Below are 23,325 nucleotides of genomic sequence, written 5' to 3' on the forward strand. Positions count from 1 at the left end.
GTCGATTAAAATTTCAAACCTTTGGGCCAATTGATTAATGTTTTGAGGAGAATACTGAGTAAATATTAGGTTATTTTTTTTCCAAACACATATCACGGAAGAGATTAGCCATTTTTTCCTGAAAACTAGATAACACATGAGATGTTTCTAGAGTTGACCTTAAACCAAACAAAACTTTCATGATTAGCACTAGTTTCACTTTTAGTGTGAAGACTTATAGTGAAATGCAGAAGTAAAAACCCAGAAATAAACCTGCTCTAAAAGGGTATACATCTTCTCCCACAAAAGTGAAGCCAAGATTTTTACAAAGTCTGAGATACTGTGTTTGTTTTAGAATTGTATAATCAGTCATGTTAGCATAGCAATGATAATTTAGCATCTACAAGACCATATAGATCAGTGATGGCGAAACTTTTGAGCTCAGCGTGTCAGCATTTTGAAAAACCCTAACTCTGGTGCCGTGTCACATATAGAAATTTTTTGATATTTGCAACCATAGTAAAACAAAGATTTATATTTTTGATATTTATTTTATATATCTAAATGCCATTTAACAAAGAAAAATCAACCAAAAAAAATGAGTTCACGTGTCACCTCTGACACACGTGTCATAGGTTTGCTATCACTGATATAGATCATAAAGAGAATATTGGCCTAGAAGACCAGTGACCTGGTTCTGGATCTTGCTCTACTTGAGGGCCTGTAAAATTTGGGGCAAATCAAAATTTCCTCTCATAGTCTCTGTGTTCTTATTTGTTAATAAATAAATAAATAAATAAATAAATAAAGGATTAAACAAGACTATGTTCTTGAATCTCTATTGACTTAAATTCGTGACTAAGTCATTACATATTATTATAATGACTCAAGTTATCTATTAAAAGATACATGCGTTACATTTTTTATATAATCCAAAAGAACACTGTGACAAAAGAAAATAATGTACCAAAAATAAATTTGAAAGTTGAATGGAAATTAGAAATATATATTTTATGTCTTTCATTTTCATGCACTATAAAACATGAAACTTCACATGAGGAAGTCAAAAAATATCTGAGAAATCTTGGTGATAGTGGTAGGAAATAAAGAATATATATATATAAAAGCCTAAGCTACCATTACAACTGGCCAACCGGCTGATCAGATGACCAGCCAGTAGCTATCACATGCGCTGACCACCAGGGGGCAGACGCTCTGCAGGAGCTGCCCCCTGGTGGTCAGTGGGCTCCCACAGCCAACCTCCCACAGACAGCCAACTTCCCTCGGTCTCTCCCCCTAGCCAGCCAACCTCCTGTGGTCCCTCCCATGGCTGGCCAGGCCGAGGGACCCCATCTGTGCACGAATTCGTGCACTGGGACTCTAGTAGAAATATAATGGTTGAACAGGTGAACTCACATGGTTGATAAAAGGGAAAGGAAGTATGTATGATGTTCAATTCTTTCCTAAACTTAATTTTTTATGATATTACTATCTCAAGACTTTACTAATAAAGACTGTGGTTGTCATAACATTCAACAAAGTCTGTTAAGTGAAGGAGGTAATATACTAATTTGAAGTTTATCCCACAGTGATTCTGTAAACATCATATTAATTCAAGTCCCTCTTCATAGTTTAGTAGCTATCTGGAGTTCGTATAGCCTAAAACTTCATATGAAAATTTATATTAAAAATGAGAGTCTTATAATTTTTTTTTCTTATCATAACCTGTTTTGGTTGAGTTAAGAAATACTAAAATGAATGATAATCAAGGTTGGCTAAGGTAACAGAGTATATATCTAAACCAATCAAACTTAATTATTTTAATCACAGTGTAATATCATTCTCAATACATCAAGAAACTGGAGGATTGTGACTGATTTCAAGGAGTTACTTGATTTTTAATAGCAATTGGCTCCTACTCAAATGTAATGTGGTGATTTTCAACAACCCTGAAGAGTGACCATACTTGGTATATTGCTAGATACAAAGTTCAATGTGATATGTAATGATGGTGCTTTCCAAAAGCAGTGTTCTTGGCAGCATTCAGTAAGTCATCCTGTATTTATAAAAACACACAGTAACCTTATAATTTCATTGATCAATAACCCTACAGAGGAAAAAATATTTTAATTAAGTCATTCTGAAGATAAGAAAATTGAGGTAAAATACTGACTGATTGTGGTTTAGAGCATTTGATGAAGAGGAAAAAAAACTGCAGGATTTAAATTAGGACAGGGTCAGCACTAATGTGCTGCTTCTTGGGCCTCCACGTCGTAAATCTAAGGATTATCTTGAGAAAAGCAAAAAGCTGTTTTCTCTTCTGTGTCTTAAGTTGTCAGAGCAGTTCTAGGTTGTCTTATCTGTTTGGGATTGGAGATGTACCCTCTCTAAGCTCTAATGGGAGAAAATACATAGATGAGATTTTATATTTAACATTTAGTGTTTAAAACATATACAATGTATGATTAAATAAATTGTTTAAGAGAAATATCAGGATTTAAGCTTTCTGGATTTGAATTCTACTTGCATCACTTACTAGCTATTTGTCTTTCCACTTATTTGTATTATAATAATAATAACTAATGATTATTGAGTACTTAATATGTGCCAGGAACTACTCTAAGTGGTTCATGTATATAAATCCATTTACTCCTCAGGACAATGCAATGTAGTAGAAATTATTATAATTCTCATTTTGTGAAGGAGGAATTCAAATTTAAACAAGGTCTCACAGGTAACTGATGAACTGGGATTTAGGTGACCTAGGATTTGACCCACAAAACCTGACTTCCCCAGCTGGCACTTTTACCCCTTTTACTGTCCTACTTCTCAAGATAGCGGAGGTAGTAATAGTATCTACTTTATGGAACAGGATGATTAAATGAATCAATGCATATTTTACACTAAGTACAGGGTTTGACACAGAGTAAATGTTCAGAACTGCATTGAAAGGTATTATCACGTACATGTATTGTTGGTTCAATATCTTCTAGCATCTAATTTAATCTTCACAATACCACTGTGTTATTATCTAAATATATAAGCTATCTATCTATATAAAAGCCTAATATGCAAATTGTCCCCACAGGAGTTCGACCGGCCGGTGGCCGGAATGCCCCGATTGGCCCTGATCTCCAGCCAAGCCTAGGGACCCTCTCTGTGCATGATTTTCATGCACCAGGCCTCTAGTAGAGAAATAAATTATCTTGATGGAAACAAGATAATGAGTAATAGAAGCAGAATTTGGATTATATGTTCTGATTCCATGGCTAATACTCTTTCTGCTATACCATTCTCTCTCCTATGTTTCATGTGATCATAATTCTGGTATTGTTATTTGCAATAAAATGGTGTATGTCACTGGAAAGTGTCTTTTTCATAATAGAGGGATTGCTACCTATTATGTCTACTCTATTTTTGAAGGTAATTTATTATTCTAATTAGAATTTTAACCTTTGCTTATATATTAATATTCAATAAGTATATAGGAGTCTGTGATAATACCTAAATCATTTTCAGGGTGAAGTAGGATATTCTTTGGATTCTTTAATGTCACTTAAATTATTTAGCATCAATATACTAATTGAGTAGAGAAATGTTTGAAAATGAATTTACAAACTAGGAAATCAAAAGAGGGATTTATAAACTAGATGGATCAATTAGCTTATTGTGAAATATAAATCAAAAGTTTGCATGTACTGTTACATATTTAAATTGTACTCACAATTGGAATCAATTAGCCTCTGGAATTTGAAAGCCGATTTCCACCAATCCGATCCATGGGGATACCGAATCGCCTTTTTGGATGATCTACTACTTTCCTGAAACAAACCAAGGAGAGCATTTTTAAGCTAAAGTCCAAGTTGTCAATTGTTACTTTTGTTCTTTTATTTCCTGCAGATCCTGGGGCTTTCTTTGAGAGTTGGAATAACTGATAGTTATCAGTCATCAGCACCCATTCTGTGCCAGACATCTGTGGAAGTAGGTGTTATTACTTCCTTTTTACATCTGAAGAAACTGAGGCTTAGAGAAATTAAGTAAGTTACCCAAAATCAAACAGCCCAGATGAAAAGCTAGGTCTTACCAGCAAACCAATTTGTTTGTTATTCATTCATTTATTATTATTATTATTATTATTATTATTATTTTGTACTTAATTCAGCCTTTTCAGCTGATTCACATGCATCTTCCTTTTTAGGTTGGCCTTTAGTTTTGCTAGTTAATGCAGATAACATTGTAAGTAAGAACTTACACGATGGTCTTTTAGAGACTAGTTTGATCAGTGGATGATAAATCTGGGGTGGGGGGCGGGGGGTAGTGGAGGGTGGAGAATAGTGCTTATCCTTAACCTATCCATACCTCTGCCTCCATTCTTCAGAGTTCCAAAAGACATACCCTCTTAAGTGGTGCCTATTTATTGCACGTCTGGATTTCTTGACATTAAATTAACTATGTATTTTTCAACTTGATAATTTAATGGAAAACATGATCTGTAACTTAGCATAAAAGTAATGGTCAAGAGTTACAAGAAGCTGTGCATATCAGTGTGCTTTAGGTCTTCTGATGTAATTATAAATAATGACTTGAAACAGAGTTTATTCTTGTATTATTATTTATTTTTACTAGAGGCCTGGTGCACGAAATCTGTGCATGGGAGCAGGGTGTCCCTCAGCCCGGCCTGCACCCTCTCCAATCTAGAACCCCTTGGGGGATGTCCGACTTCCAGTTTAAGTCTGAATCCCACAGGAATTGGGCTTAAACTGGCAGTCAGACATCCCTCTCATAATCCAAGACTGCTGACTCCTAACCGCTCGCCTGCCTGCCTGCCTGATTGCCCCTAACTGCTTCTGCCTGCCATCCTGATCGCCCCCTAACTGCTCCCCTGCTGGCCTGATTGACACCTAACTGCTCCCCTGCTGGCCTGATTGCCCCCAACTGCCCTCCCCTGCTGGCCTGATTGCCCCCAACTGCCCTCCCCTGCTGGCCTGGTTGCCCCCAACTGCCCTCCCTTACAGGCCTAGTCCCCCCCCCCCCCCAACTGCCATTCCCTGCAGGCCTGGTTGCCCCCAACTGCCCTCCCCTGCCGACCATCTTGTGACGATGTCACGCAACGCCACCTAGGCTTTTATTATATAGGATTGTATTATTTTCCATATAAACAACTGTAAACCTATGTTTGCCCCACCCTGAATTTTTTTATTATTTTTATTCACATAAGTAAATTTAAAGACTCTTAATCATTTACTTTCCTTGTGGTAGTCAAAATAATGCCCTTCCTCAAGGGATGTCCATGTTGTAATCCACAGAATCTTTAAATATCTCTACATAGCTAAAGGGACATTGCAGATAGAAATAATAAAGGTCTTGAGATAAAAAGATTATCCTGGATAATCTAGGTGGGCTCAATCTAGTCACAGGAGTCCTTAGAGGTGGAAAATGACTGAAGCCGGGTGGGTCAGAGAGTGCAATCTGAGGACTTAATTCACCATTGCTGCCCTGGAAGAAGGAGGAAAGAATCAGGAATCAAGGATTACTGTGGCCTCTAAAAGTTCTTAAAAGAAAACAGGGACTTTAGTCCTATAACCAAAAGAACTTGAATTCTGCCAATGACTGCGTGAGCAGGGAATTAAACACCCCTGAGCCTCCAAGAAGAGCACAGGACCTCTGGACTTCTGGACCCTGCTGGCAGAGCAGGCAAAAGGGAGAGCACAGAGCTGCAGGCAGGAGGAATTTTAGGGGCCACTCATTGACAGGCAATCAATTATGTGGCTGCACCTAGTTGAAAAGAAGACTGAAAAAAAAGTTTTCTCGAATCATATACAGTGACTGGTGAGGATACACTGGACTTCTGACCTACACAATTGTGAGATAATAAATTTCTGCTGTTTTAAATCCAGAGTTTTGTGGTAATTTATTGCCATAGCAATAAAAAATGAATACATATGTCTGTATGATTTAGGGTTGATGGCTAAGTGCAATGTGGTTAATATGTAAAAAAATAAAACAAATAAAAATAAACTGATGTGATTTGATTCTTTTAACCCTTAAATTTCTGCACTGACTACCACATTATAACTCCAGGAGAGGGTAGGATGGAAGCCACCTCAGGCTGGAAGAGAGTGCTCAGGGGAAGTCTCAGACAAGCAGAAAGAGGAAGTAGGAAACCAGCCCCTTCCAGATGGTTAAGGGATGGGCAAGAGAGGAAGGCAATGACACCTGGAAAAAAGGGTAGTGCTTCACATGTGTGCTGACCTCCCAAGGCTCCTGTAACATGAGTGGTGCCCTGAAAATCTTTTTACTTTAAGAGAAATATCATGGTCTCATGCACCACTGTAAATTCAAACATAACATGTATTCATCCGTACTACCAGTGTGTTGTTGTTGGTTTTTTTCAAACATGAAGGTATAATATATGAAAATAGCATTTTTCTTTCTTTACTACAGTTGATCTTTTTCTGCTCAAGTAAATGAGAGGTAGTTGTGGTATGGTGGAAAGCAAATTAAACTCTCTTTTCCCTTCCTTCTGTCTTTGTTCCGTTCTTCCCTTTCCTTCTTTTCCCAGATTTGATCCAAAAAGTATTAGGAGCCAGGAGATGGTAGACTTGGATTCTATCCGACTCTTCTACTTACTGACAGAGTAAGTGTTTGTAAGTCTTTTATCATTCTGAGCTTCTCTTTCCTAAATTCAAATAATACTTGCTCTACCTGTCTTCTGGAGCTGTTTATTCATTTAGCATGCTTGCTTGTTATTTTAATTGTTTTATGCATAACCACATGTAATTTGTCCTCTGCACTGCAGATACTGTGGTGAAGAAAACATATAGTAGTTATGAGAGCTCACATTTTACTTGAGAGAAGCTAAAGAAGTAACACATCTGAAAATATTTGAACTGATTTTACTATTCTTTCCTGTCAGTCTAGTCTAGTGGTTTGTGAACTATTGGTAGCTTATTTTTCTATGAATAAAAGCTTTATAAAAAACAGCAATAACTAAAAAGTAAGTTGAAGAATTATCTCAGTGAAGTAGTACCCACCTTCCCCAAATATGTGGCCCCTGAAAAAACTTCCGGGCACACTGAATGATCCTGAGGGCAGAGTTTGAAAACCACTGGTCAAGTGGACAGAGACCCAGGTCATGAATGCTTTTGTTTTACCAATAGATCTATAATTACTTTGATTCATTTTATCAAATTTGGATTGGTTGCAAATGCCTATAGGTATCTTAAAGTCAAATAAGAAAGACAAATAAAACAGATATGAAAAATCCATTCAGTATTTAAAGTATTTAGCACTAATAGAAAAATGAAAGCAATTATTGCCATAAAGCAGATACACAAAAAATAAAATGATTATAGTTCAGTAAGTTAAATAATTTATCTACAGTCTCCTATCCATTCAGAATTGAAATGGTAAACTAGTATTTTATCTTAAAATTTTTGCTGATATGAAATATATATAGCATATATAGCAGTACTATACTCTATAACATATACACTGACAAGAATTCACAGTGTGTAGAACATAAACGTTAAGATAGAGAAATATTCTTAAGACCAAATGAGAAAACTGTACTTTCTGACTATGTAGTCCCTCTTGTGACAAAATAATGGTATGACACGGCATATATATATATATATATATATATATATATATATATAATCCATTTAACGCAATCCACCTTTTCCATTCTAAACTATTCTGAAAGTAGTTTAAGGATAAATAATATCTATCAAACTAATATAGAAAGAATTGGACTGTTTATTTTAAATATAACTTTAAACTTCACACTAAAATATAGACTTTCTATTCCTAATAGGATTTTCTTAACATTTATATTTTTTATAATTCAATTTCTGAAAATGTTTTACATCCTAAAACAAGTTAGAAAAATTGTACTTAAACCTTTTATTGAGAATCACTTCACACATACAAAAGAGTTTATGAATTTATAAATATTCAGTTTAAAGAAAAATAAAATGAACATCTCTATTGATAGTACCAAATTAAGGAGCAGAATGCAACTAGTACCTTAGAAGTCTCCAATGCTCCCTTCCTCTCATGGCTCAGACCCAGAGGTAATCTGTAGACTGAATTTTGGTCTAATAATTCCCTTGATTTTCCTTATAATCCATACATATTCTTCAAAACTCTCTAGTTGAGATGGTTCTAGAATTGTATTTAAAAGTTATGTATTTAGTCCTGCCAGCATTGCTCAGTGGTTGAGCATTGACCAGAAGGCCATGGTTCATTCCTGGTCAGGGCACATGCCAGGGGATCCCCTGAAAGGGGTATGCAGAAGGCAGCTGCTCAATGATTCTCTCTCATCATTGATGTTTCTATGTAAACAGATTTACATAGATCCCTCTCTCCCTCTTATCCCTCTCCCTTCCCCTCTGAAGTCAATAAAAATATATTAAAAAAATAAAAGGCATGTATTTAGAAGTCTTCTTTACTTTTTTCAGTGAATAATTAGGTTTTGAGATTTGTCTATGTCAACATGCATAATTGCTGTTGCTTTATTTTAATTTGTATAATATTTTATTGTATGAATATATAACAGCTTATTTATACATTCTACAGTGGATGAAATTTTGAGGTATTTTTTGTTTTTATTGTTATGTACTGTTCACCTGAAAATGTTGCTATACAAACCTGTAGTGCACTTAACGATTTCTTTATAGTATAATTTTTTAGTAGAATTGCTAGCTATGTCTACATGTAATTTTATTATATAATGCCAGAACTTTTTTTCAAAAGTTGTGCCAATTTACATATCCAAGAGTAGTGTACGAACATTCCTATTATTTCAAATTTATGCCAATTCTTTTAATATTGTCAACCTCATGCTGTTATAATTGTACCTCCTTGTGGTTTTAGTTTGCCTTCCCTGAATACTAATGAAGTTGCTCACCTCTTCATTTGTGTATTGCCAACTTGAATTTCTTCTTTTGGAAGTGCCTGTTTGTCTGATGCCTGTTTCTTTATTGGTTTGTTTTTCTTTTAAATATTGATTTGTAGAGGGTTTCATATACTGTGCAAATATCCTTTCCCATTTGTGGTTAGTCTTAATTGTATTTTTTATGATACTTTTTAACGTTGTTATTTTAATTTATATATATATTTTTATTTTAATATATTTTATTGATTTTTTACAGAGAGGAAGGGAAAGAGATACAGAGTTAGAAACATCGATGAGAGAGAAACATCGATCAGCTGCCTCCTGCACATCTCCCACTGGGGATGTGCCCACAACCCAGGTACATGCCCTTGACCGGAATCGAACTTGGGACCCTTCAGTCTGCAGGCCGACGTTTTATCCACTGAGGCAAACCGGTTTCGGCGATATATTTTTAAAAATTTTATTGAATTTATTGGAGTGACATCTATTCTAATAAAAGGGTAATATGCTAATTAGACCAGGCATCTTCTGGACATCCATCTGGACGTCCTTCTGGACAAAGTCATGGTGATGGGGGCTGAGGTAGAGTCAGTTAGGGGTGATCAGGCCTGCAGGAGAGGGCAGTTAGCGGTTACCAGGCTGGTAGGAGAGGGCAGTTAGGGGTGATCAGGCTGGCAGGGGAGCAGTTAGGGGCGATCAGGCAGGAAGGCAGAGTGGTTAGGGATGATCAGGCAGGTGAGCAGTTAAGAGCCAGCAGTCTTGGATTGCAAGAGGCCCTAAACCAGCAGTCGGACATCCCCTGAGGGGTCCTGGGTTGGAGAGGGTGCAGGTCGGGCTGAGGGGATGCCCCCCTCCGTGCATGAATTTCGTGTACCAGGCCTCTAGTTTATTAATAAAATTATATGTTTCAGGTGTACAATTCTGTAATACATCATCTAGATACTGTATTATGTGTTTACCACCCCAAGTCAAGTCTCATTCTATCACTCATATATCCCCCCATACCCTCTCCTACCTCCCACCATCCCCCTTTCCTTCTGGTAATCACCATACTCTTATCTCTATGAGATTCTTTTTGCTTATTTGTTTAATCCCATCACTTTCCCCCCCAACCCTCCCAACTCTATCAATATTTTTACATTTTGTTTATTATCTCTACTTCAATGTTGTGAAAATGTTCTCCTATGTTATTCTAAAATCTTTTTTAGATTTGCCTTTCACATTTACCTTCTTAATACTTTTGAAATTATTTTTTATTAATAGGATAAAATAGGGATCAATTCCTTTTTTTGCTTAGTTATAACTAATTATTTATAAATTTTAGGTTTAATTTGTCAAATTTTATGGGAAATCCTTTTTGCAGTTTTACCTGCAATTGTATTGAATCTAAGGTATAAGACAATTTAGAGAGAACTGAAACTTGTATGATATTAAACTTCACTATCCAAGATCATTTACTTAGGTTACCTTTTGCCTTCTTATTCATTTTTATAATTTTCTCCATAAAGACCTTCCATATTTTTTGGATTTGTTGTTGTGATATCATTTAATAATATATTTTAAGTTTTTTAAATAAGGGTCCCTTATGAGGTTAAAAAGAGTTCCCTTCTATTATTAGTTTACTGGTGATTTCGATAATTAGTAGATGTTTAATCTTACTGAATGTTTTTCTTGCATTTATTCATGATATGGTTCTATTTCTTTAATTTGTTACCTCTATTAATTTACTTTCTGGGCCAGTCACTCTTACACTATATTTTTGTGATAAACCCAACATGATAATGGCGTATCCTCTTTTTGATACATTACTGAATTGTTGTCCAGATAATGCTATCCTCAAAAAATTAGTTGAGATTATACCTTCTTTTTTGATTATCCTTTTAATTATTTAAGTACATCATAGTCTGAGAACATGTGCTATATGATAGCCAAGCCTTTAAATATGTTAAGGCTTATTTGTGGTTAGGCACTTTATTAATTTTAATAGGTGTTTCATTTGAACTTAAATACTTTACCCCCTATTAATGGAAACATCACAACTTTTATTGATCTTGCTTTTGAGTTCCAAGAAAGAAAGGTAGAAATTAGGGTGTGGAGAGTGTTCCCTAAAAATATGTAGTCTGTTCTGTTGCTGCATCTTAAAGGGGCAATAAAATGCTTAGTTCCTTTCAAGAAAGGCATGCAGCTTCACCAACACTGAGTAATATGCAAAAGGAGGGGAGGTATGGTAATAATAATGAAAGATGTTCTTTTAAATAGTTTAGTGATTTATATTAGTAAAATGTGAAATTAAATTATTATTCTATAAAGCTTAGATGAATATAGTGGTCAAGCTCCATGAATTCTACCATAATACAGTCTCCTTTCACATTAACCAGGGCTGATCTCTGTAACCAACAGTAAATTGTGGAAATGATGATGTGTGACTTCCCAGCCTAAGCAATAAAAAATACTGCAGCTTCTACCTTGCTTTGTGGGATCACTCACTCTAGGGGAAATCAGCTGCCATTTCCTAAAAACACTTTCACAGTCCTACAGAGAGGTTTATGTGGCCGTGAACTAAGGCCTCCTGCCAACAGCTAGTGAGGAACTGAGACGTCCTGCTGTCAGCCTTGCAAGTGAGCCATTTTTCAAATGGTTGTCCTGAGTCCAGGCACAGCCTGCAGATGACTGCAGCCTTGGCTAACTTTTTCACTGCAACCTTGGGGGAGACCCTGAGTGAGAAGCACCCAGCAAGATTTTTTATAGATTTCTCATGCCCACAAACTGTGTGAGGACATACATGCTTATCATTGTCTTATCCTGGTAAGTTCTGGGCAACTTGTTTGCATAGCAATAGATATTGAATACAGTGAGATTTGAAATGCTCTGGGATTCCACAGGAGAAGAGATTGCACTCATTTTGGGGGTTCCAGGAAAATCTTACAGCACATGTGGAAACAATAAAACAAATAGTGACCCCTGAATCCTGTGATCTTGATGATCATAATTTAAAATTAAATGATGGAATTAAGAAATGACTATAGTTTTTTGAGGAAATGGAACTCCCATTTGACCCTGTGATCCCACTTCTAGGAATATATCCCAAGAAACCAGAAACACCAATCAGAAAGGATATATGCACCCATATGTTCATACCAGCACAATTCACCATAGCTAAGATCTGGAAACAGCCTAAGTGCCCATTCATCATCAGTAGATGAATGGATTAGAAAACTGTGGTACATCTACATGATGGAATACTATGCTGCTGTAAAAAAGAAGGAACTCTTACCATTTGCAACGGCATGGATGGAACTGGAGAGCATTATGCTAAGTGAAATAAGCCAGTCAATGAGGGAAAAATACCACATGATCTCACTCATTCATGGATAATAAAGACCAGTATAAACTTATGAACAATAATAGATACAGAGGCAGAGCTGCCTCAAACAGATTGTCAAACTGCAGCAGGAAGGCCGGGGTGGGTTGAGTGGCAGGAGGGAGGGGGGTAAGAGATCAACCGAAGGACTTGTATGTATGCATATAAGCATAACCAATGGACATAAGACACTGGGGGGTAGGGGAGGCCAGGGGATTGTCAAGGGCGGGGAAAAAAAATAAAGGACACATATGTAATACCCTTTGTAATACTTTAAGCAATAAAACAATTAAAAAAAGAAAGAAAGAAAGATGAAAAAAAAGAAATGACTATAGGCCCTAGCCAGTTTGGCTCTGTGGATAGAGTGTCAGCTTGTGGACTGAAGAGTCCCTGATTTGATTCTAGTCAAGGGCACATGTCCAGGTTTCTGGCTCTATCCGCAGTAGATGGCATGCAGGAGGTAGCCAATTGGTGATCCTCTCTCATCATTAATGTTTCTATAGCTCTCTCCCTCTCCCTTCCTCTCTGAAGTCAATAAAAATTAATAAAATAAAAAAATGACTATAGGAAGACAGGATATATGAGCTTGGAAGGATTGATGGATGAGGACGGACTAAAACGAAGGACTCAGCAAGGCCCTGGAAAGAATGACAAAGTCAACAGGGTCATGTTTAAATTCTAATTCCAGAATGCTGGAATAAGGGACCACATTACATCTGAGTAATGATGTTTTATTTTTTAGGGGCCAATATATATTGTCTTTTGACCTCAAGTCCACATTGAGAAAAACAGAGAAATAAGATATGAATGATCAATGCATAGAAATCAGAATGTCTTTTTGATCAAGCTGAATGTAGAATATGGCTTTAATCTGCACTTACAAGGACTGCCTTACATTTCTTCCCTGGATTAGACAGATTTACACAAGTACTCATAGTTATCCAATAAAAAGAGGAAGAAAGGGGATGGGCTGGACATGCTCAACTCCTCCTCTTACACTGACCTATCATAAAAATACATAATTCTCCTTTGGGAAGGTGCGAATAAGAAGAACTTCAGTCTTCCCCTACCTGAAGTTCCTCTACATGGAAAATATGAGGCTGGAAAAGACAAGATTTAATAAGTGGGATACATTTAGAATGATGAAAGAAGGTGCTACTTCATAAGGAAAAAAATGACTTATGACTTTGGGAATTCTATCTCAAGAGTGATAATTCAATCTTAAAAAAGATTCTATTAAATGTATGATGATGGTGCTGATTAGACATGACATCAGCTTCTAAAGTATTACTCCAAGGAGTGGGCCATATGAACAGGCATTCAGAAACAAACCATGAGCACTGGAATCAAATAATGAGATTTAAATGGTTCAGTGTAAAATAACACAGGCATGGCTAATTTGAAAACTGCTGTAGGGCTATAGAAGAGGGGAGAGAAAATCCCCATTTGCTTGTCTCATAAACCTCTTTGAGGGCCTAATGAAACATCTACCTAGCAAATGGATTTACACAAAAATGCCTTCTGGATTTTTTTTTTTTTTTGAGGGAGAAAGTGGGTAATGCACATTTCAAGAGTCCATATATGGAAACGATGATTGTCTTTTTTGGGGAAAGTTTTAAACCTTTATATATGAGTCAGGGTAGGGAGAAAAGAAAATGGGGCTTTCTCGTTCTGATGTTACATTGAGATGCAGAGAAGCAAGCAAGAGCTGCTATTGTGAAAAAATGGCCTAAGCTCATTTCCCCCAAGCGAGTTTCCTGTGGTACTGCCAGGCCTTTCAGCTAGGAGGAAGGAAGCATGGGAATAGGGCACCACACTCTGAATTCTTTTGCAGTGTTCATCACTCTGAAATGGGGCCAATTTTGAACTAATCTCTTCAGGGATTATCAAATAAGACTTGGAAAGAAATAGCAAAAATCATGAGATACCTATGCTAGCCTTGGCCTGCAGCATTGCTTTACAATGAATCAGAAAGAAAAATGATATGTTAGGACTTTTAACTTTAATCTTTGGGGCTGTCATCAAGAAAGGCAATCATAATTGACAAAGTGAAGTTAGAACTGCTATTCTCAACTTCAGTCTGAACTTCATGTCTGGCTTAGAATTGAAACCCACATATTTTCGAAAAACTTTTTATTCAATGCGTACATTGCAATGAACCTCACTGTTCCTGGATTTGGACAAGGGTCTTCTTCACATAAAACTTTACTTTCTTTATCAGAGCAGCTTATTTAAGTGTAAGTCATTGGACTTAAGAGTTAAGCAGCCTGATATTCTAGGAAGGGAAATAATATTATCTCCCTGAAAATACGCCAATAAAATGAGATAAGATCTTAGGGTGCTGTATGAATTAAATAAAAACTGTACCAGAATGTTAATGTCAGATTCTTTCTACCTCAGTTTTGGTATCTCAGTTTTGGCTGTAACCCAAAAAAGCTGAGGAGAAAAACATAAATAAGTAAAAAGAATGGTATTGCCATTGCCTCTTGCATTCCAAAGTAAAGTTCTAGACTTAAGCAGTATTTGAACAGGAGATTGCTACTTTAATCCAATAAAAGGAATGATGTTGAATAGGTGAAGAAAGAAAATTTCTCTGGACCAGGTTATTGGGGAACAGGAGCATTTTCCCTCCTCTTTCACAGAGAGGAATGGTTTCAAGGAAACCATTCAGAGAGCTTGACATATGCCTGTTGAAGTAATGTAGACCTGATAGAACAGAGTCTATGAAATGAAAAGGCAAGAAGCTGTGAGAATTGGCTATCTTCCAGAGTGAAGAGATGGTTACGTAAAAAACAGCTTCACTGTGACCAGAGTCAAGGGTGTGGGTTTTCTGTAGAGCAGATGCATGTGGGTAGAGTTGGTTTAGGTTAATTATAAAATGAACCTTGCCCAAAGGGCTTTCTGCCAGGGGTTATGTGAAGCAACCTCAGCAGGATGCTGGTGGCGGTGACAACTGAAGACATTAGATGTAGGGTGAGAAGCAAAACTGACCTGCTTAAAGAGAAGCATGGCTGGGGGCAAGTGTATTTCATTTATATCAATGTTTCTAATAAAGTTATGCAATGACCCTACAAAAACACCCTTTGATAAGGAGTCAACATTGAGCATTTAATGAACCCAGAGAGCACTAAAGCCAGGTCATGGTAGTGTCAGTTAACTAACACTTTTCTTTACCTCTTTGCTGCCAATCCCCAACATTGGAGGAGAGAGAAGTAGCTAGGTCACTGTGCTAGGGGAAGAGATGAGGATAAACTGACTGCAACCTCTTCCCACTGCAACTCTCTAGCTTGAAAAGGAGAAACTTTCATATTTGTGGTTTGGGCTAAGCCATAAGAATAATTATTTTAATTACTTAAATATGATTGATTTTCTAATAAAAGCGACCAAAGGGTTATTTATTATTTCAGTGTGACCAGTAGAGCTATATAATACCTGCCTTTGTTTGGATTCGAGAAATAGAAAACAACAACTTCTACTGAAAGGGGTGAATTCTTGTGGTTGGGGGATAAAATTATGTCCTATGGAGTCCTCCTTCTCTCTCAAGTTGGTGGCTATAATAACAATGCTATGGATCAAAGTGCTTATTGACCTGAATCTATAGAATGTGTATATTTGTGCTGGGTATCTTCTATCAGCTCTTCAGAGCCACTCTCAGCTTTTCTCACCTTATTTTCAGTCTGGGAAGCTAACCTCTCTGGGTCACAGAAAAGATCCTGTGCTTTCTGACTTGGTTTGGGGCAGGCAAATGATGACCTTGGCAGGAAAGACTAAAAGGAGAGAGGAAGTAAGGTCAAAATCAATTTCACCTGGTTCCTTCTTTGCAAGATTACTTCCCTCTGACTGAAGGTCACCACTCTGCTCACAGCATCTGACTCTTCAGACAAGTGCCATTCATTATGATTTGCCCATTTTTTTAAATTTTTTTTTATTTTTTTTTTTGGCAAATAATCTTGCTGTGAATAAACCCTTCTCAAATGTCTCTATTTCAAACATACTGCCTGTTTCCTGCAGGAACCCTGGCTGACACAATGACATTACCTGCTTTGCTGATCTCAAAATACTAATGGGAGAATTAAAGTAATAACAGTTGTGAAATGTTTATAGTAATTAAATCCAAGCTCAGCCAGTGTAGCTTAGTTGTAGAGTGTGAACCCATGAACCAAAAGGTACCTGTTTCTCCTGATTCCTGGCAGGGCACGTGCTCAGGTTGCAGGCTCGATCCCCAGGAGGGGTCATGTAGGAGGCAGCCAAACATCTCTCTCATAGATGTTTCTATCTCCCTCTTTCTCTCTCTTCTTTTCTCAATAAAATAAAAACATATAAAAATATTTAAAATTCAGAGATTTAAACAGATTTTATAATTGTTGTTAATGTGTTTATTGCTGCTCAGATTTTTTAAATTTAGCCAGTGGGGACCTCTTGTAATTGGTTTTTAAGTCCCTTTGACCCATCCTTAATTATAGCAAGCTCAGGTATGATAATATATTCAAGCTCAATTTGTACATTTTCTGTCCGAAATATTTCTTGGAGGAGTAAGTGAGAGATGATATTGAGGGATGCCAATCTGGACACTAAGTTTGTTCATTACCCCTGAATTGGTGCTTGTTTAGCAGAACTTTCAATGTGTACAGACTGAAAATTATGAGTTCATGGTGATAGAAATTCAGAAACATGAGTTTATACTAATATGAATGTTTTATGGACAATTTAGAAAATGGGAAATTTAAGTACCAAGAGTTTTTATTTTAACACTAGTAGCCCAGGGCACAAAAATTTGTGTTATTAACAATCTCATGAGTCTCACTTTATTGTAGTTTATAGAGATAATCTTCATTTTTAATAGCTGATAGTAATAGTCCATTGTATGCAATAGTTTATTCAACCAATCTCCTTTTGATGTATGTATTTTGTAGTTACAAATAGTTCCAAAATGAATAGCCTTATGTACATTCTTTTACACACATTTTTGATGGTGAGATTTTTAGAAGCAGGAATGCTGAGCTAAAAGAGAAGTACATATGGAAAATTGCTGGATATTGCCGTATTCACCTCCATGTTGGTTCCATTTTGCATTCTAATCGGCAACAGATGGGGGTGACTTTTCTTCACAGCTTCGCTATTTTTTTTATGGCGTTTTGCCATTTTAACACATAAAAATCAGTATATCAGTAAATTTTAATATATTTTTTCTCATTATGAGAATGGTTGGCATCTTTTCATATGACTGAGTTATTTGTATTTTTTCCATGAACTATTTTTTACTTCATGTTTAATAGCTTTGTTCTTTTTCTCCTCTATTTTTAAAAGCTCTTTGTATATTCAAGATATTAACACTCTTTTTTATATGAGTTGCAAATATTTTCCTGATTTATTCTTTTTTTAAAGCATATTTTATTGATTTTTTTTACAGAGAGGAAGGGAGAGGGATAGAGAGTTAGAAACATCCATGAGAGAGAAATATCAATCAGCTGCCTCTTGCACACCCCCTACTGGGGATGTGCCTGCAACCAAGGTACATGCCCTTGACCGGAATTGAACCTGGGACCCTTCAGTCCGCAGGCTGATGCTCTATTCACTGAGCCAAACCAGTTAGGGATCAATTTTTTTAAATAAATATTCCTTTATATCATTTGCCATGGAAACTTCTTAAGATATGCAGTTAAATTTATTTTTTCCTTAATTATTCTGAAGTTTGCACCAGAATTTGGAAGACTTTACCTATCCTCTCTCTATACAGAACTTCACCAATGTTTTCTTATAGTACCTATAAAAGTTCATCATTTTTTTCTTCTTTTACTTGGGTTTCTGATCCATTTTTGAGACTTGATCATTTTTATCCTTTTTTTTATATCTCCAAATCACTTATTCAAAACATATCCTTTTACTCACTAATATGATATGCTTCTTTTTAAATATCTTATAGTTAGATATATAATTGGGTTTATTGATTGAATTTCTCTTCTGTTTTGTTTTGGTTTATCTATGAGCTGGTAATATGCTATTGTAAAGAAAATAAAATAAATTACTTTAAAATATTTGGTAGGACTCTTCTTTCTTTTTCTTTTATAGGGTTTTGCTGGGTATGCAGTTTTTCAATTCTTTCACATGATTTTTTATGATAACTTCTTAAATGAGGGTATATTTATTGGAATCATGTTGTTTGTAATTTAACTTAGGAAGAGCTGATGTCTTTCTGCTGTTGAGTCTGAACAAAGATGTGTTTCCATTTGTTCAAGTTTATTTTTTGAATTATAGAATTATTTTTTATAGTTTTTTATATGTTCTTTGGACATACTTTGTTATTATTTGTATGTAGGTATTTTCCTATCTTTATGCTATTGTAGATGAGGTATTCTATCTTCTATCTGATTTCTTTTTAAAAAATATTTTTTATTGATTTCAGAGAGAGAAAGAGAGGGAAAGATAGAAACATCAATGATGAGAATCATGGATCAGCTACTTCCTGCACACCCCCTACTGGGGACAGAGCCCACAACTCAGGTATGTATCCTGACCAGGAATCAAACCTTGACCTCTTGGTCCATGGGTCTATGCTCAACCACTGAACCACAGAGGCAAGGCTGATTTCTTTTTGTATATAGAAGGGCTATTAGCTTTATATGTTTACTAGAGGCCCAGTGTACGAATTCGTGCATGAGAGGGCGGGGGAGAGACTGCAGGAAGTTGGCTGCCAGCCCCAAGGAGGAGTTGGCCCTCGGCCCCCCTGCGGAAGGGTCCACTTCCACCTCCACCCACCCCTGATTCCCCATCCCAGTCCAGGAGAGGAAGCGACAGTCACCAGGCTGGTGTGCGCCCCACCACTGCGCAGTTCCCTGACTCCCCCCCCCCCCCCCCACCGCCTCCTTCCCTTGCTGCGGCACCACCACCACCATGGCAGGCAGGCGGCCCCTGGGGTAGGGAGAGGATGGGAGCAAGACAAACCCTTGTGTAGAGGGCTGACTTTCAATAGATTTCAGCGAGGGAGCTGATCTGCTATATACGAAACTCCGACCCAGAAGCAGGTCTCTACAAATGGTTTAGCACCAGGGGCCAATGGGGGCTGGCCGGCCAGTGGGAGGGGCCACAGGAGGTTGGCTGTGGGAGCACAGTGACCACAAGGGGGCAGCTCCTGCCTTGAGTGTTTGTCCCTGGTGATCAGTGGGCATCATAGCGATTGGCCAACCAGTCGTTCTGGTGGTTCTTGTCGTTCAGTCGTAACAGTCGCTTAGACTTTTATATATGTAGATGCACTTCTTTGTATCTATATCCAAAGAGTTTGTCCTTATAGTTTCCATTGAATATCTTGGTTTTTCAACTTTTTATTTGTAAATAAACATAGTTTTAATTCTTACTTTTATAATTATGTGTTTTTTGTTGTTGTCTAAATGCATTTCTAAATTATACTTTATGTAATGGGCATTTCTTTTTGCTCCTTATTTAGTAAAGCTTCCAATATATTTCACCATTGAGTAAAATGCTAACTTTTGAGCTCAGGCACACACTCACACACACACACACACACACACACACACACACACATACACACAACACATCATATCAAGAAAGTATCTGTCATTTCTTATTTTGTTCACTTTAAAAAAATAATGAATAAATGTTAGACTCCATCAAAAACTTTTTCTGACTCTATGGATATAATCACATGTTTTTTCCCCCCCCCCCGTTGCTCTATTAATATGATGGATTCATGAAAGGAATTCCTAATACGAAATTACACAACTTTCCTGGAAGAAAACCCACTGGTTGCCGAAACCGGTTTGGCTCATTGGATAGAGCGTCGGCCTGCAGACTGAAAGGTCCCAGGTTCGATTCCGGTCAAGGGCATGTACCTGGGTTGCGGGCACATCCCCAGTAGGAGATGTGCAGGAGGCAGCTTGTCGATGTTTCTCTCTCATTGATGTTTCTAACTCTCTATCTCTCTCCCTTCCTCTCTGTAAAAAATCAATAAAATATATTTTTAAAAAAAACCCACTGGTTAAGACATATTATATCTTTAAAGTGTTGTGGTATTCTGTTTGTTAACATTTTATTTATGATTTTGTGCATTGATATTAATATATGTCTAAAGTTTCCTTTTAAAAATGTAAGGAGGTCAATATATTTCTTTCAAAAATAAACTTGGAAAGTTTACTTTTTATTATGGTCTAAAATTTAAAATAATATTGAGATTATCTGATAATTTAAGATTTAGTAAAATTCTCCTGTGAATTTATCCATTATTTTCTAGGTCTTCAGTTGAGCAAAGTAATTTTCTATTCTTTTTTTTAAAGAATGTTTTGATGGTTTATTATGGTTATTTTCGACTTGTCATTTCTAATTTTGTGAATCTACATTCTAAGTTTTCTTAATTAGGTTAGGTAGTTGTTTGTCCTTTTGTTACTTTAAGAAAAATAGCTTTATTATATTCTGCAATTTGCATTATAAACTAATTGATTTCAGCTTTTATCATTGTTCATTTCTATCTTCTACTTTTTCTTTTCTTTTTTTAACCTGCTTTTCCTGGCTTACTTTGCTGTTCTTTCTAGATTTTTGCTGTGTAGTGTTAACTTTATTTTTATTACTATACTGGTGATTTTAATCTGGTATTTGTTTTATCTGCCCATAATATTACACTATCATTATTACTAATTTCAATAATAGATGTAAATTATTTTGTATTCCTCTTTGACCCAATGGCTTATTTAATGACATGGTTTAGATGTCATTCTAGGTAAAAGTGCCATCTTGTTTTCTGGTTTTATTATTAAGTTCTACTTTCATTGCATTTCAGTTAGTGAATGCCTTTGTGATACATCTGCTATTTAGAATTTCTTCAGGGTGTTTATCACATCAGATGTGATATATTTTGTGAATATTCCATATGCCCTTAAGAAAAAAATATATTATCTGTTATTGAATTTCAGAGTTCCAGACAGATTTATAAGCTCTGTTTTATGAATTATCCTCTGTATATCTTCTATAAATTTTCAATAGGTAATCTGTCTTGAATTTTTAAAAATGAACCAAAGAAACCTATTATTAATATGTTTCTTTCTATTTCCTAGCATTCTCTTTGAAATATATTTTACACACTTTTTCTTTTTCTTTTTGTGTATAATTTGTCCACTCTTTATTAACCATTCTAAATCTCTTTATTTTTAGTTGTCTCTTATACACAAAAAAGTGTTAAATTTTCCTTTGTCAGCCAATTTGAAAATACTTGTATTTTAACAGTATGCTACATCCATTTACATTTATTGGTATGATCAATAATTTTGGACTTATATTTGAAAAGTAACATTTATATATGTGAATATTTTATATAAAGTTTTTCACTGTGTCCTATTTTATTGTGCTCTCATTCCTATAGGGGAGTTTTAATTTTTATTCTTATGGTTATTTTTATAGTAATATATTTATATAAAAACCTTAATTGCCTTTTTTTAAAAATTTTTGTCTTTTATTCTTTGGTAAAAGATCCATTAAATTTAGTGGCTAATCTTTCTTTTGCTTCTTCTCCATGTCCCTAAGCAAATATTTGTTGTAATATCTTTTATTTCTGTTAATAGCCATGAAGCAATCCCAAACTAATTTTAAATGTTATATGCTCTCACTATTGTCCCTGAAGATACTTTGTTGTATCTATGTTGTCAAATTGCACATAACACATGACACTCTTTTTCTTACAACCATCATTTCATTTTAGTTCTAAAGTTATGCTTGCACCAATTATTATAATAACATTTCTCCAGTCATTTTGGTTGCCTGAAGAAACTCATCTAGTAGCTTCCACTGACATCTTCATGAGAAAAAATATTCCCTAATTTTTATAGTAGTTTATTTTTAGCCTTTATATGTAAAAATTTGTTCAAATGGATATTAAGTCCTTGGTAATTTTCCTTTATATCTTCCATACTGAGCTATGTTAAGTAGATAGAGTATATCTCTAATATAGCCTCTGTATATGACACTTCTTAAATATATTATTATGCTGAAACCTCAATGTAAATTATCTATATATATAAAAGCCTAAGCGAATGGACAACTGAATGACCAAATGACCAGTCGATTGGCTGGTAGCTGTGATGCGCACTGACCACCAAGGGGCAGATAGTCAATGCAGGAGCTTCCCCCTTGGTGGTCAGTGCACTCACAAGGTGAGAGGACCACTCAGCTGACTGACAGGTGTCACACACAGGGCTCAGGCTGGCTGCCGCAGCCTGGAGAGCACAGCGGAGTGGCAGCGAGCCTACTGAGCAGCGGTGGTGGCAGACGCGGCAGGGCTGGGGTAAGCAGAAATGGCAGGCAAGAGTGGCTGGTGGTATTGGACTGCTGGTTTTGGCCTGATCCCCACAGGCTATGCTGAGGGACCCCACTGGTGCATGAATCCATGCACCGGGCCTCCAATATATTTACTATATATATATATATATATATATATATATATATATATATATATACATATATATATATGTATATATATATGTATAACTATAATCTTTATGCAATACATATCCTATCTAATAAAGAGGAAATATGCTAATTGACCCTCATGCTGTTGCAAAGATGGCAGCTCCCACAGCCAATAAGGAGAGAAGATGCTAATTGACTGCCACACCCTCAAAGATGGTGGTGCCCACAGCCACAAGATGGCTGCTCCCAGTCCCCTCAGCCTCACTGGGGTGCCTGCCTCTGGAGTCCCCCAGTCCCCTCAGCCCCCCAGCTGCCCAGAGCTGGCCCAAGGCACAGATAAGCCTCAAATGGTGGCTTCCCAGCCACCCAGGGCCACCCGAGGCTCAGGTAACCAGGCCGGCTGAGGTTTGTGCTGCCAGCAGTGGAAGCAGCAGAGGTGTGATGGGGGCATCACCTTCCCCTGATTGCTGGGTTGCCTGCCACCCCTGAGGGCTCCTGGATTGTGAGAGGGGGCAGGCCCAGTTGAGGGACCCCTGCTCCAGTGTATGAATTTTCATGCACCGGGCCTCTAGTTTTGTATATATGCACATATGCTATTATAAATCCATATTTAAATATTTACACATAACATTTATGTACTGACTTTCAAAATGTTTAGTAGGTGCAAGTGTTCACT

At 36.6% G+C, this 23,325-nt stretch overlaps 1 protein-coding gene across 1 annotated transcript in view; it reads right to left on the bottom strand.

Moving 5' to 3' along the window:
* Positions 1 to 23,325, bottom strand: part of OSTN (osteocrin) — a 42,420-nt gene that overhangs the window by 3,410 nt on the left and 15,685 nt on the right. Inside the window, exon 4 of the mRNA XM_070403597.1 lies at positions 3,704 to 3,800. Coding sequence (XP_070259698.1) covers positions 3,716 to 3,800 — 85 coding nt within the window. The 3' untranslated portion in view covers positions 3,704 to 3,715. The remainder of the gene's footprint in view (positions 1 to 3,703; positions 3,801 to 23,325) is intronic.

Source organism: Myotis yumanensis, unplaced genomic scaffold, assembly GCF_028538775.1.
Source record: "Myotis yumanensis isolate MYYU_CA2020_CCGP unplaced genomic scaffold, mMyoYum1.0.hap1 SCAF_2, whole genome shotgun sequence".
NCBI classification, from domain to species: Eukaryota; Metazoa; Chordata; class Mammalia; order Chiroptera; family Vespertilionidae; genus Myotis; species Myotis yumanensis.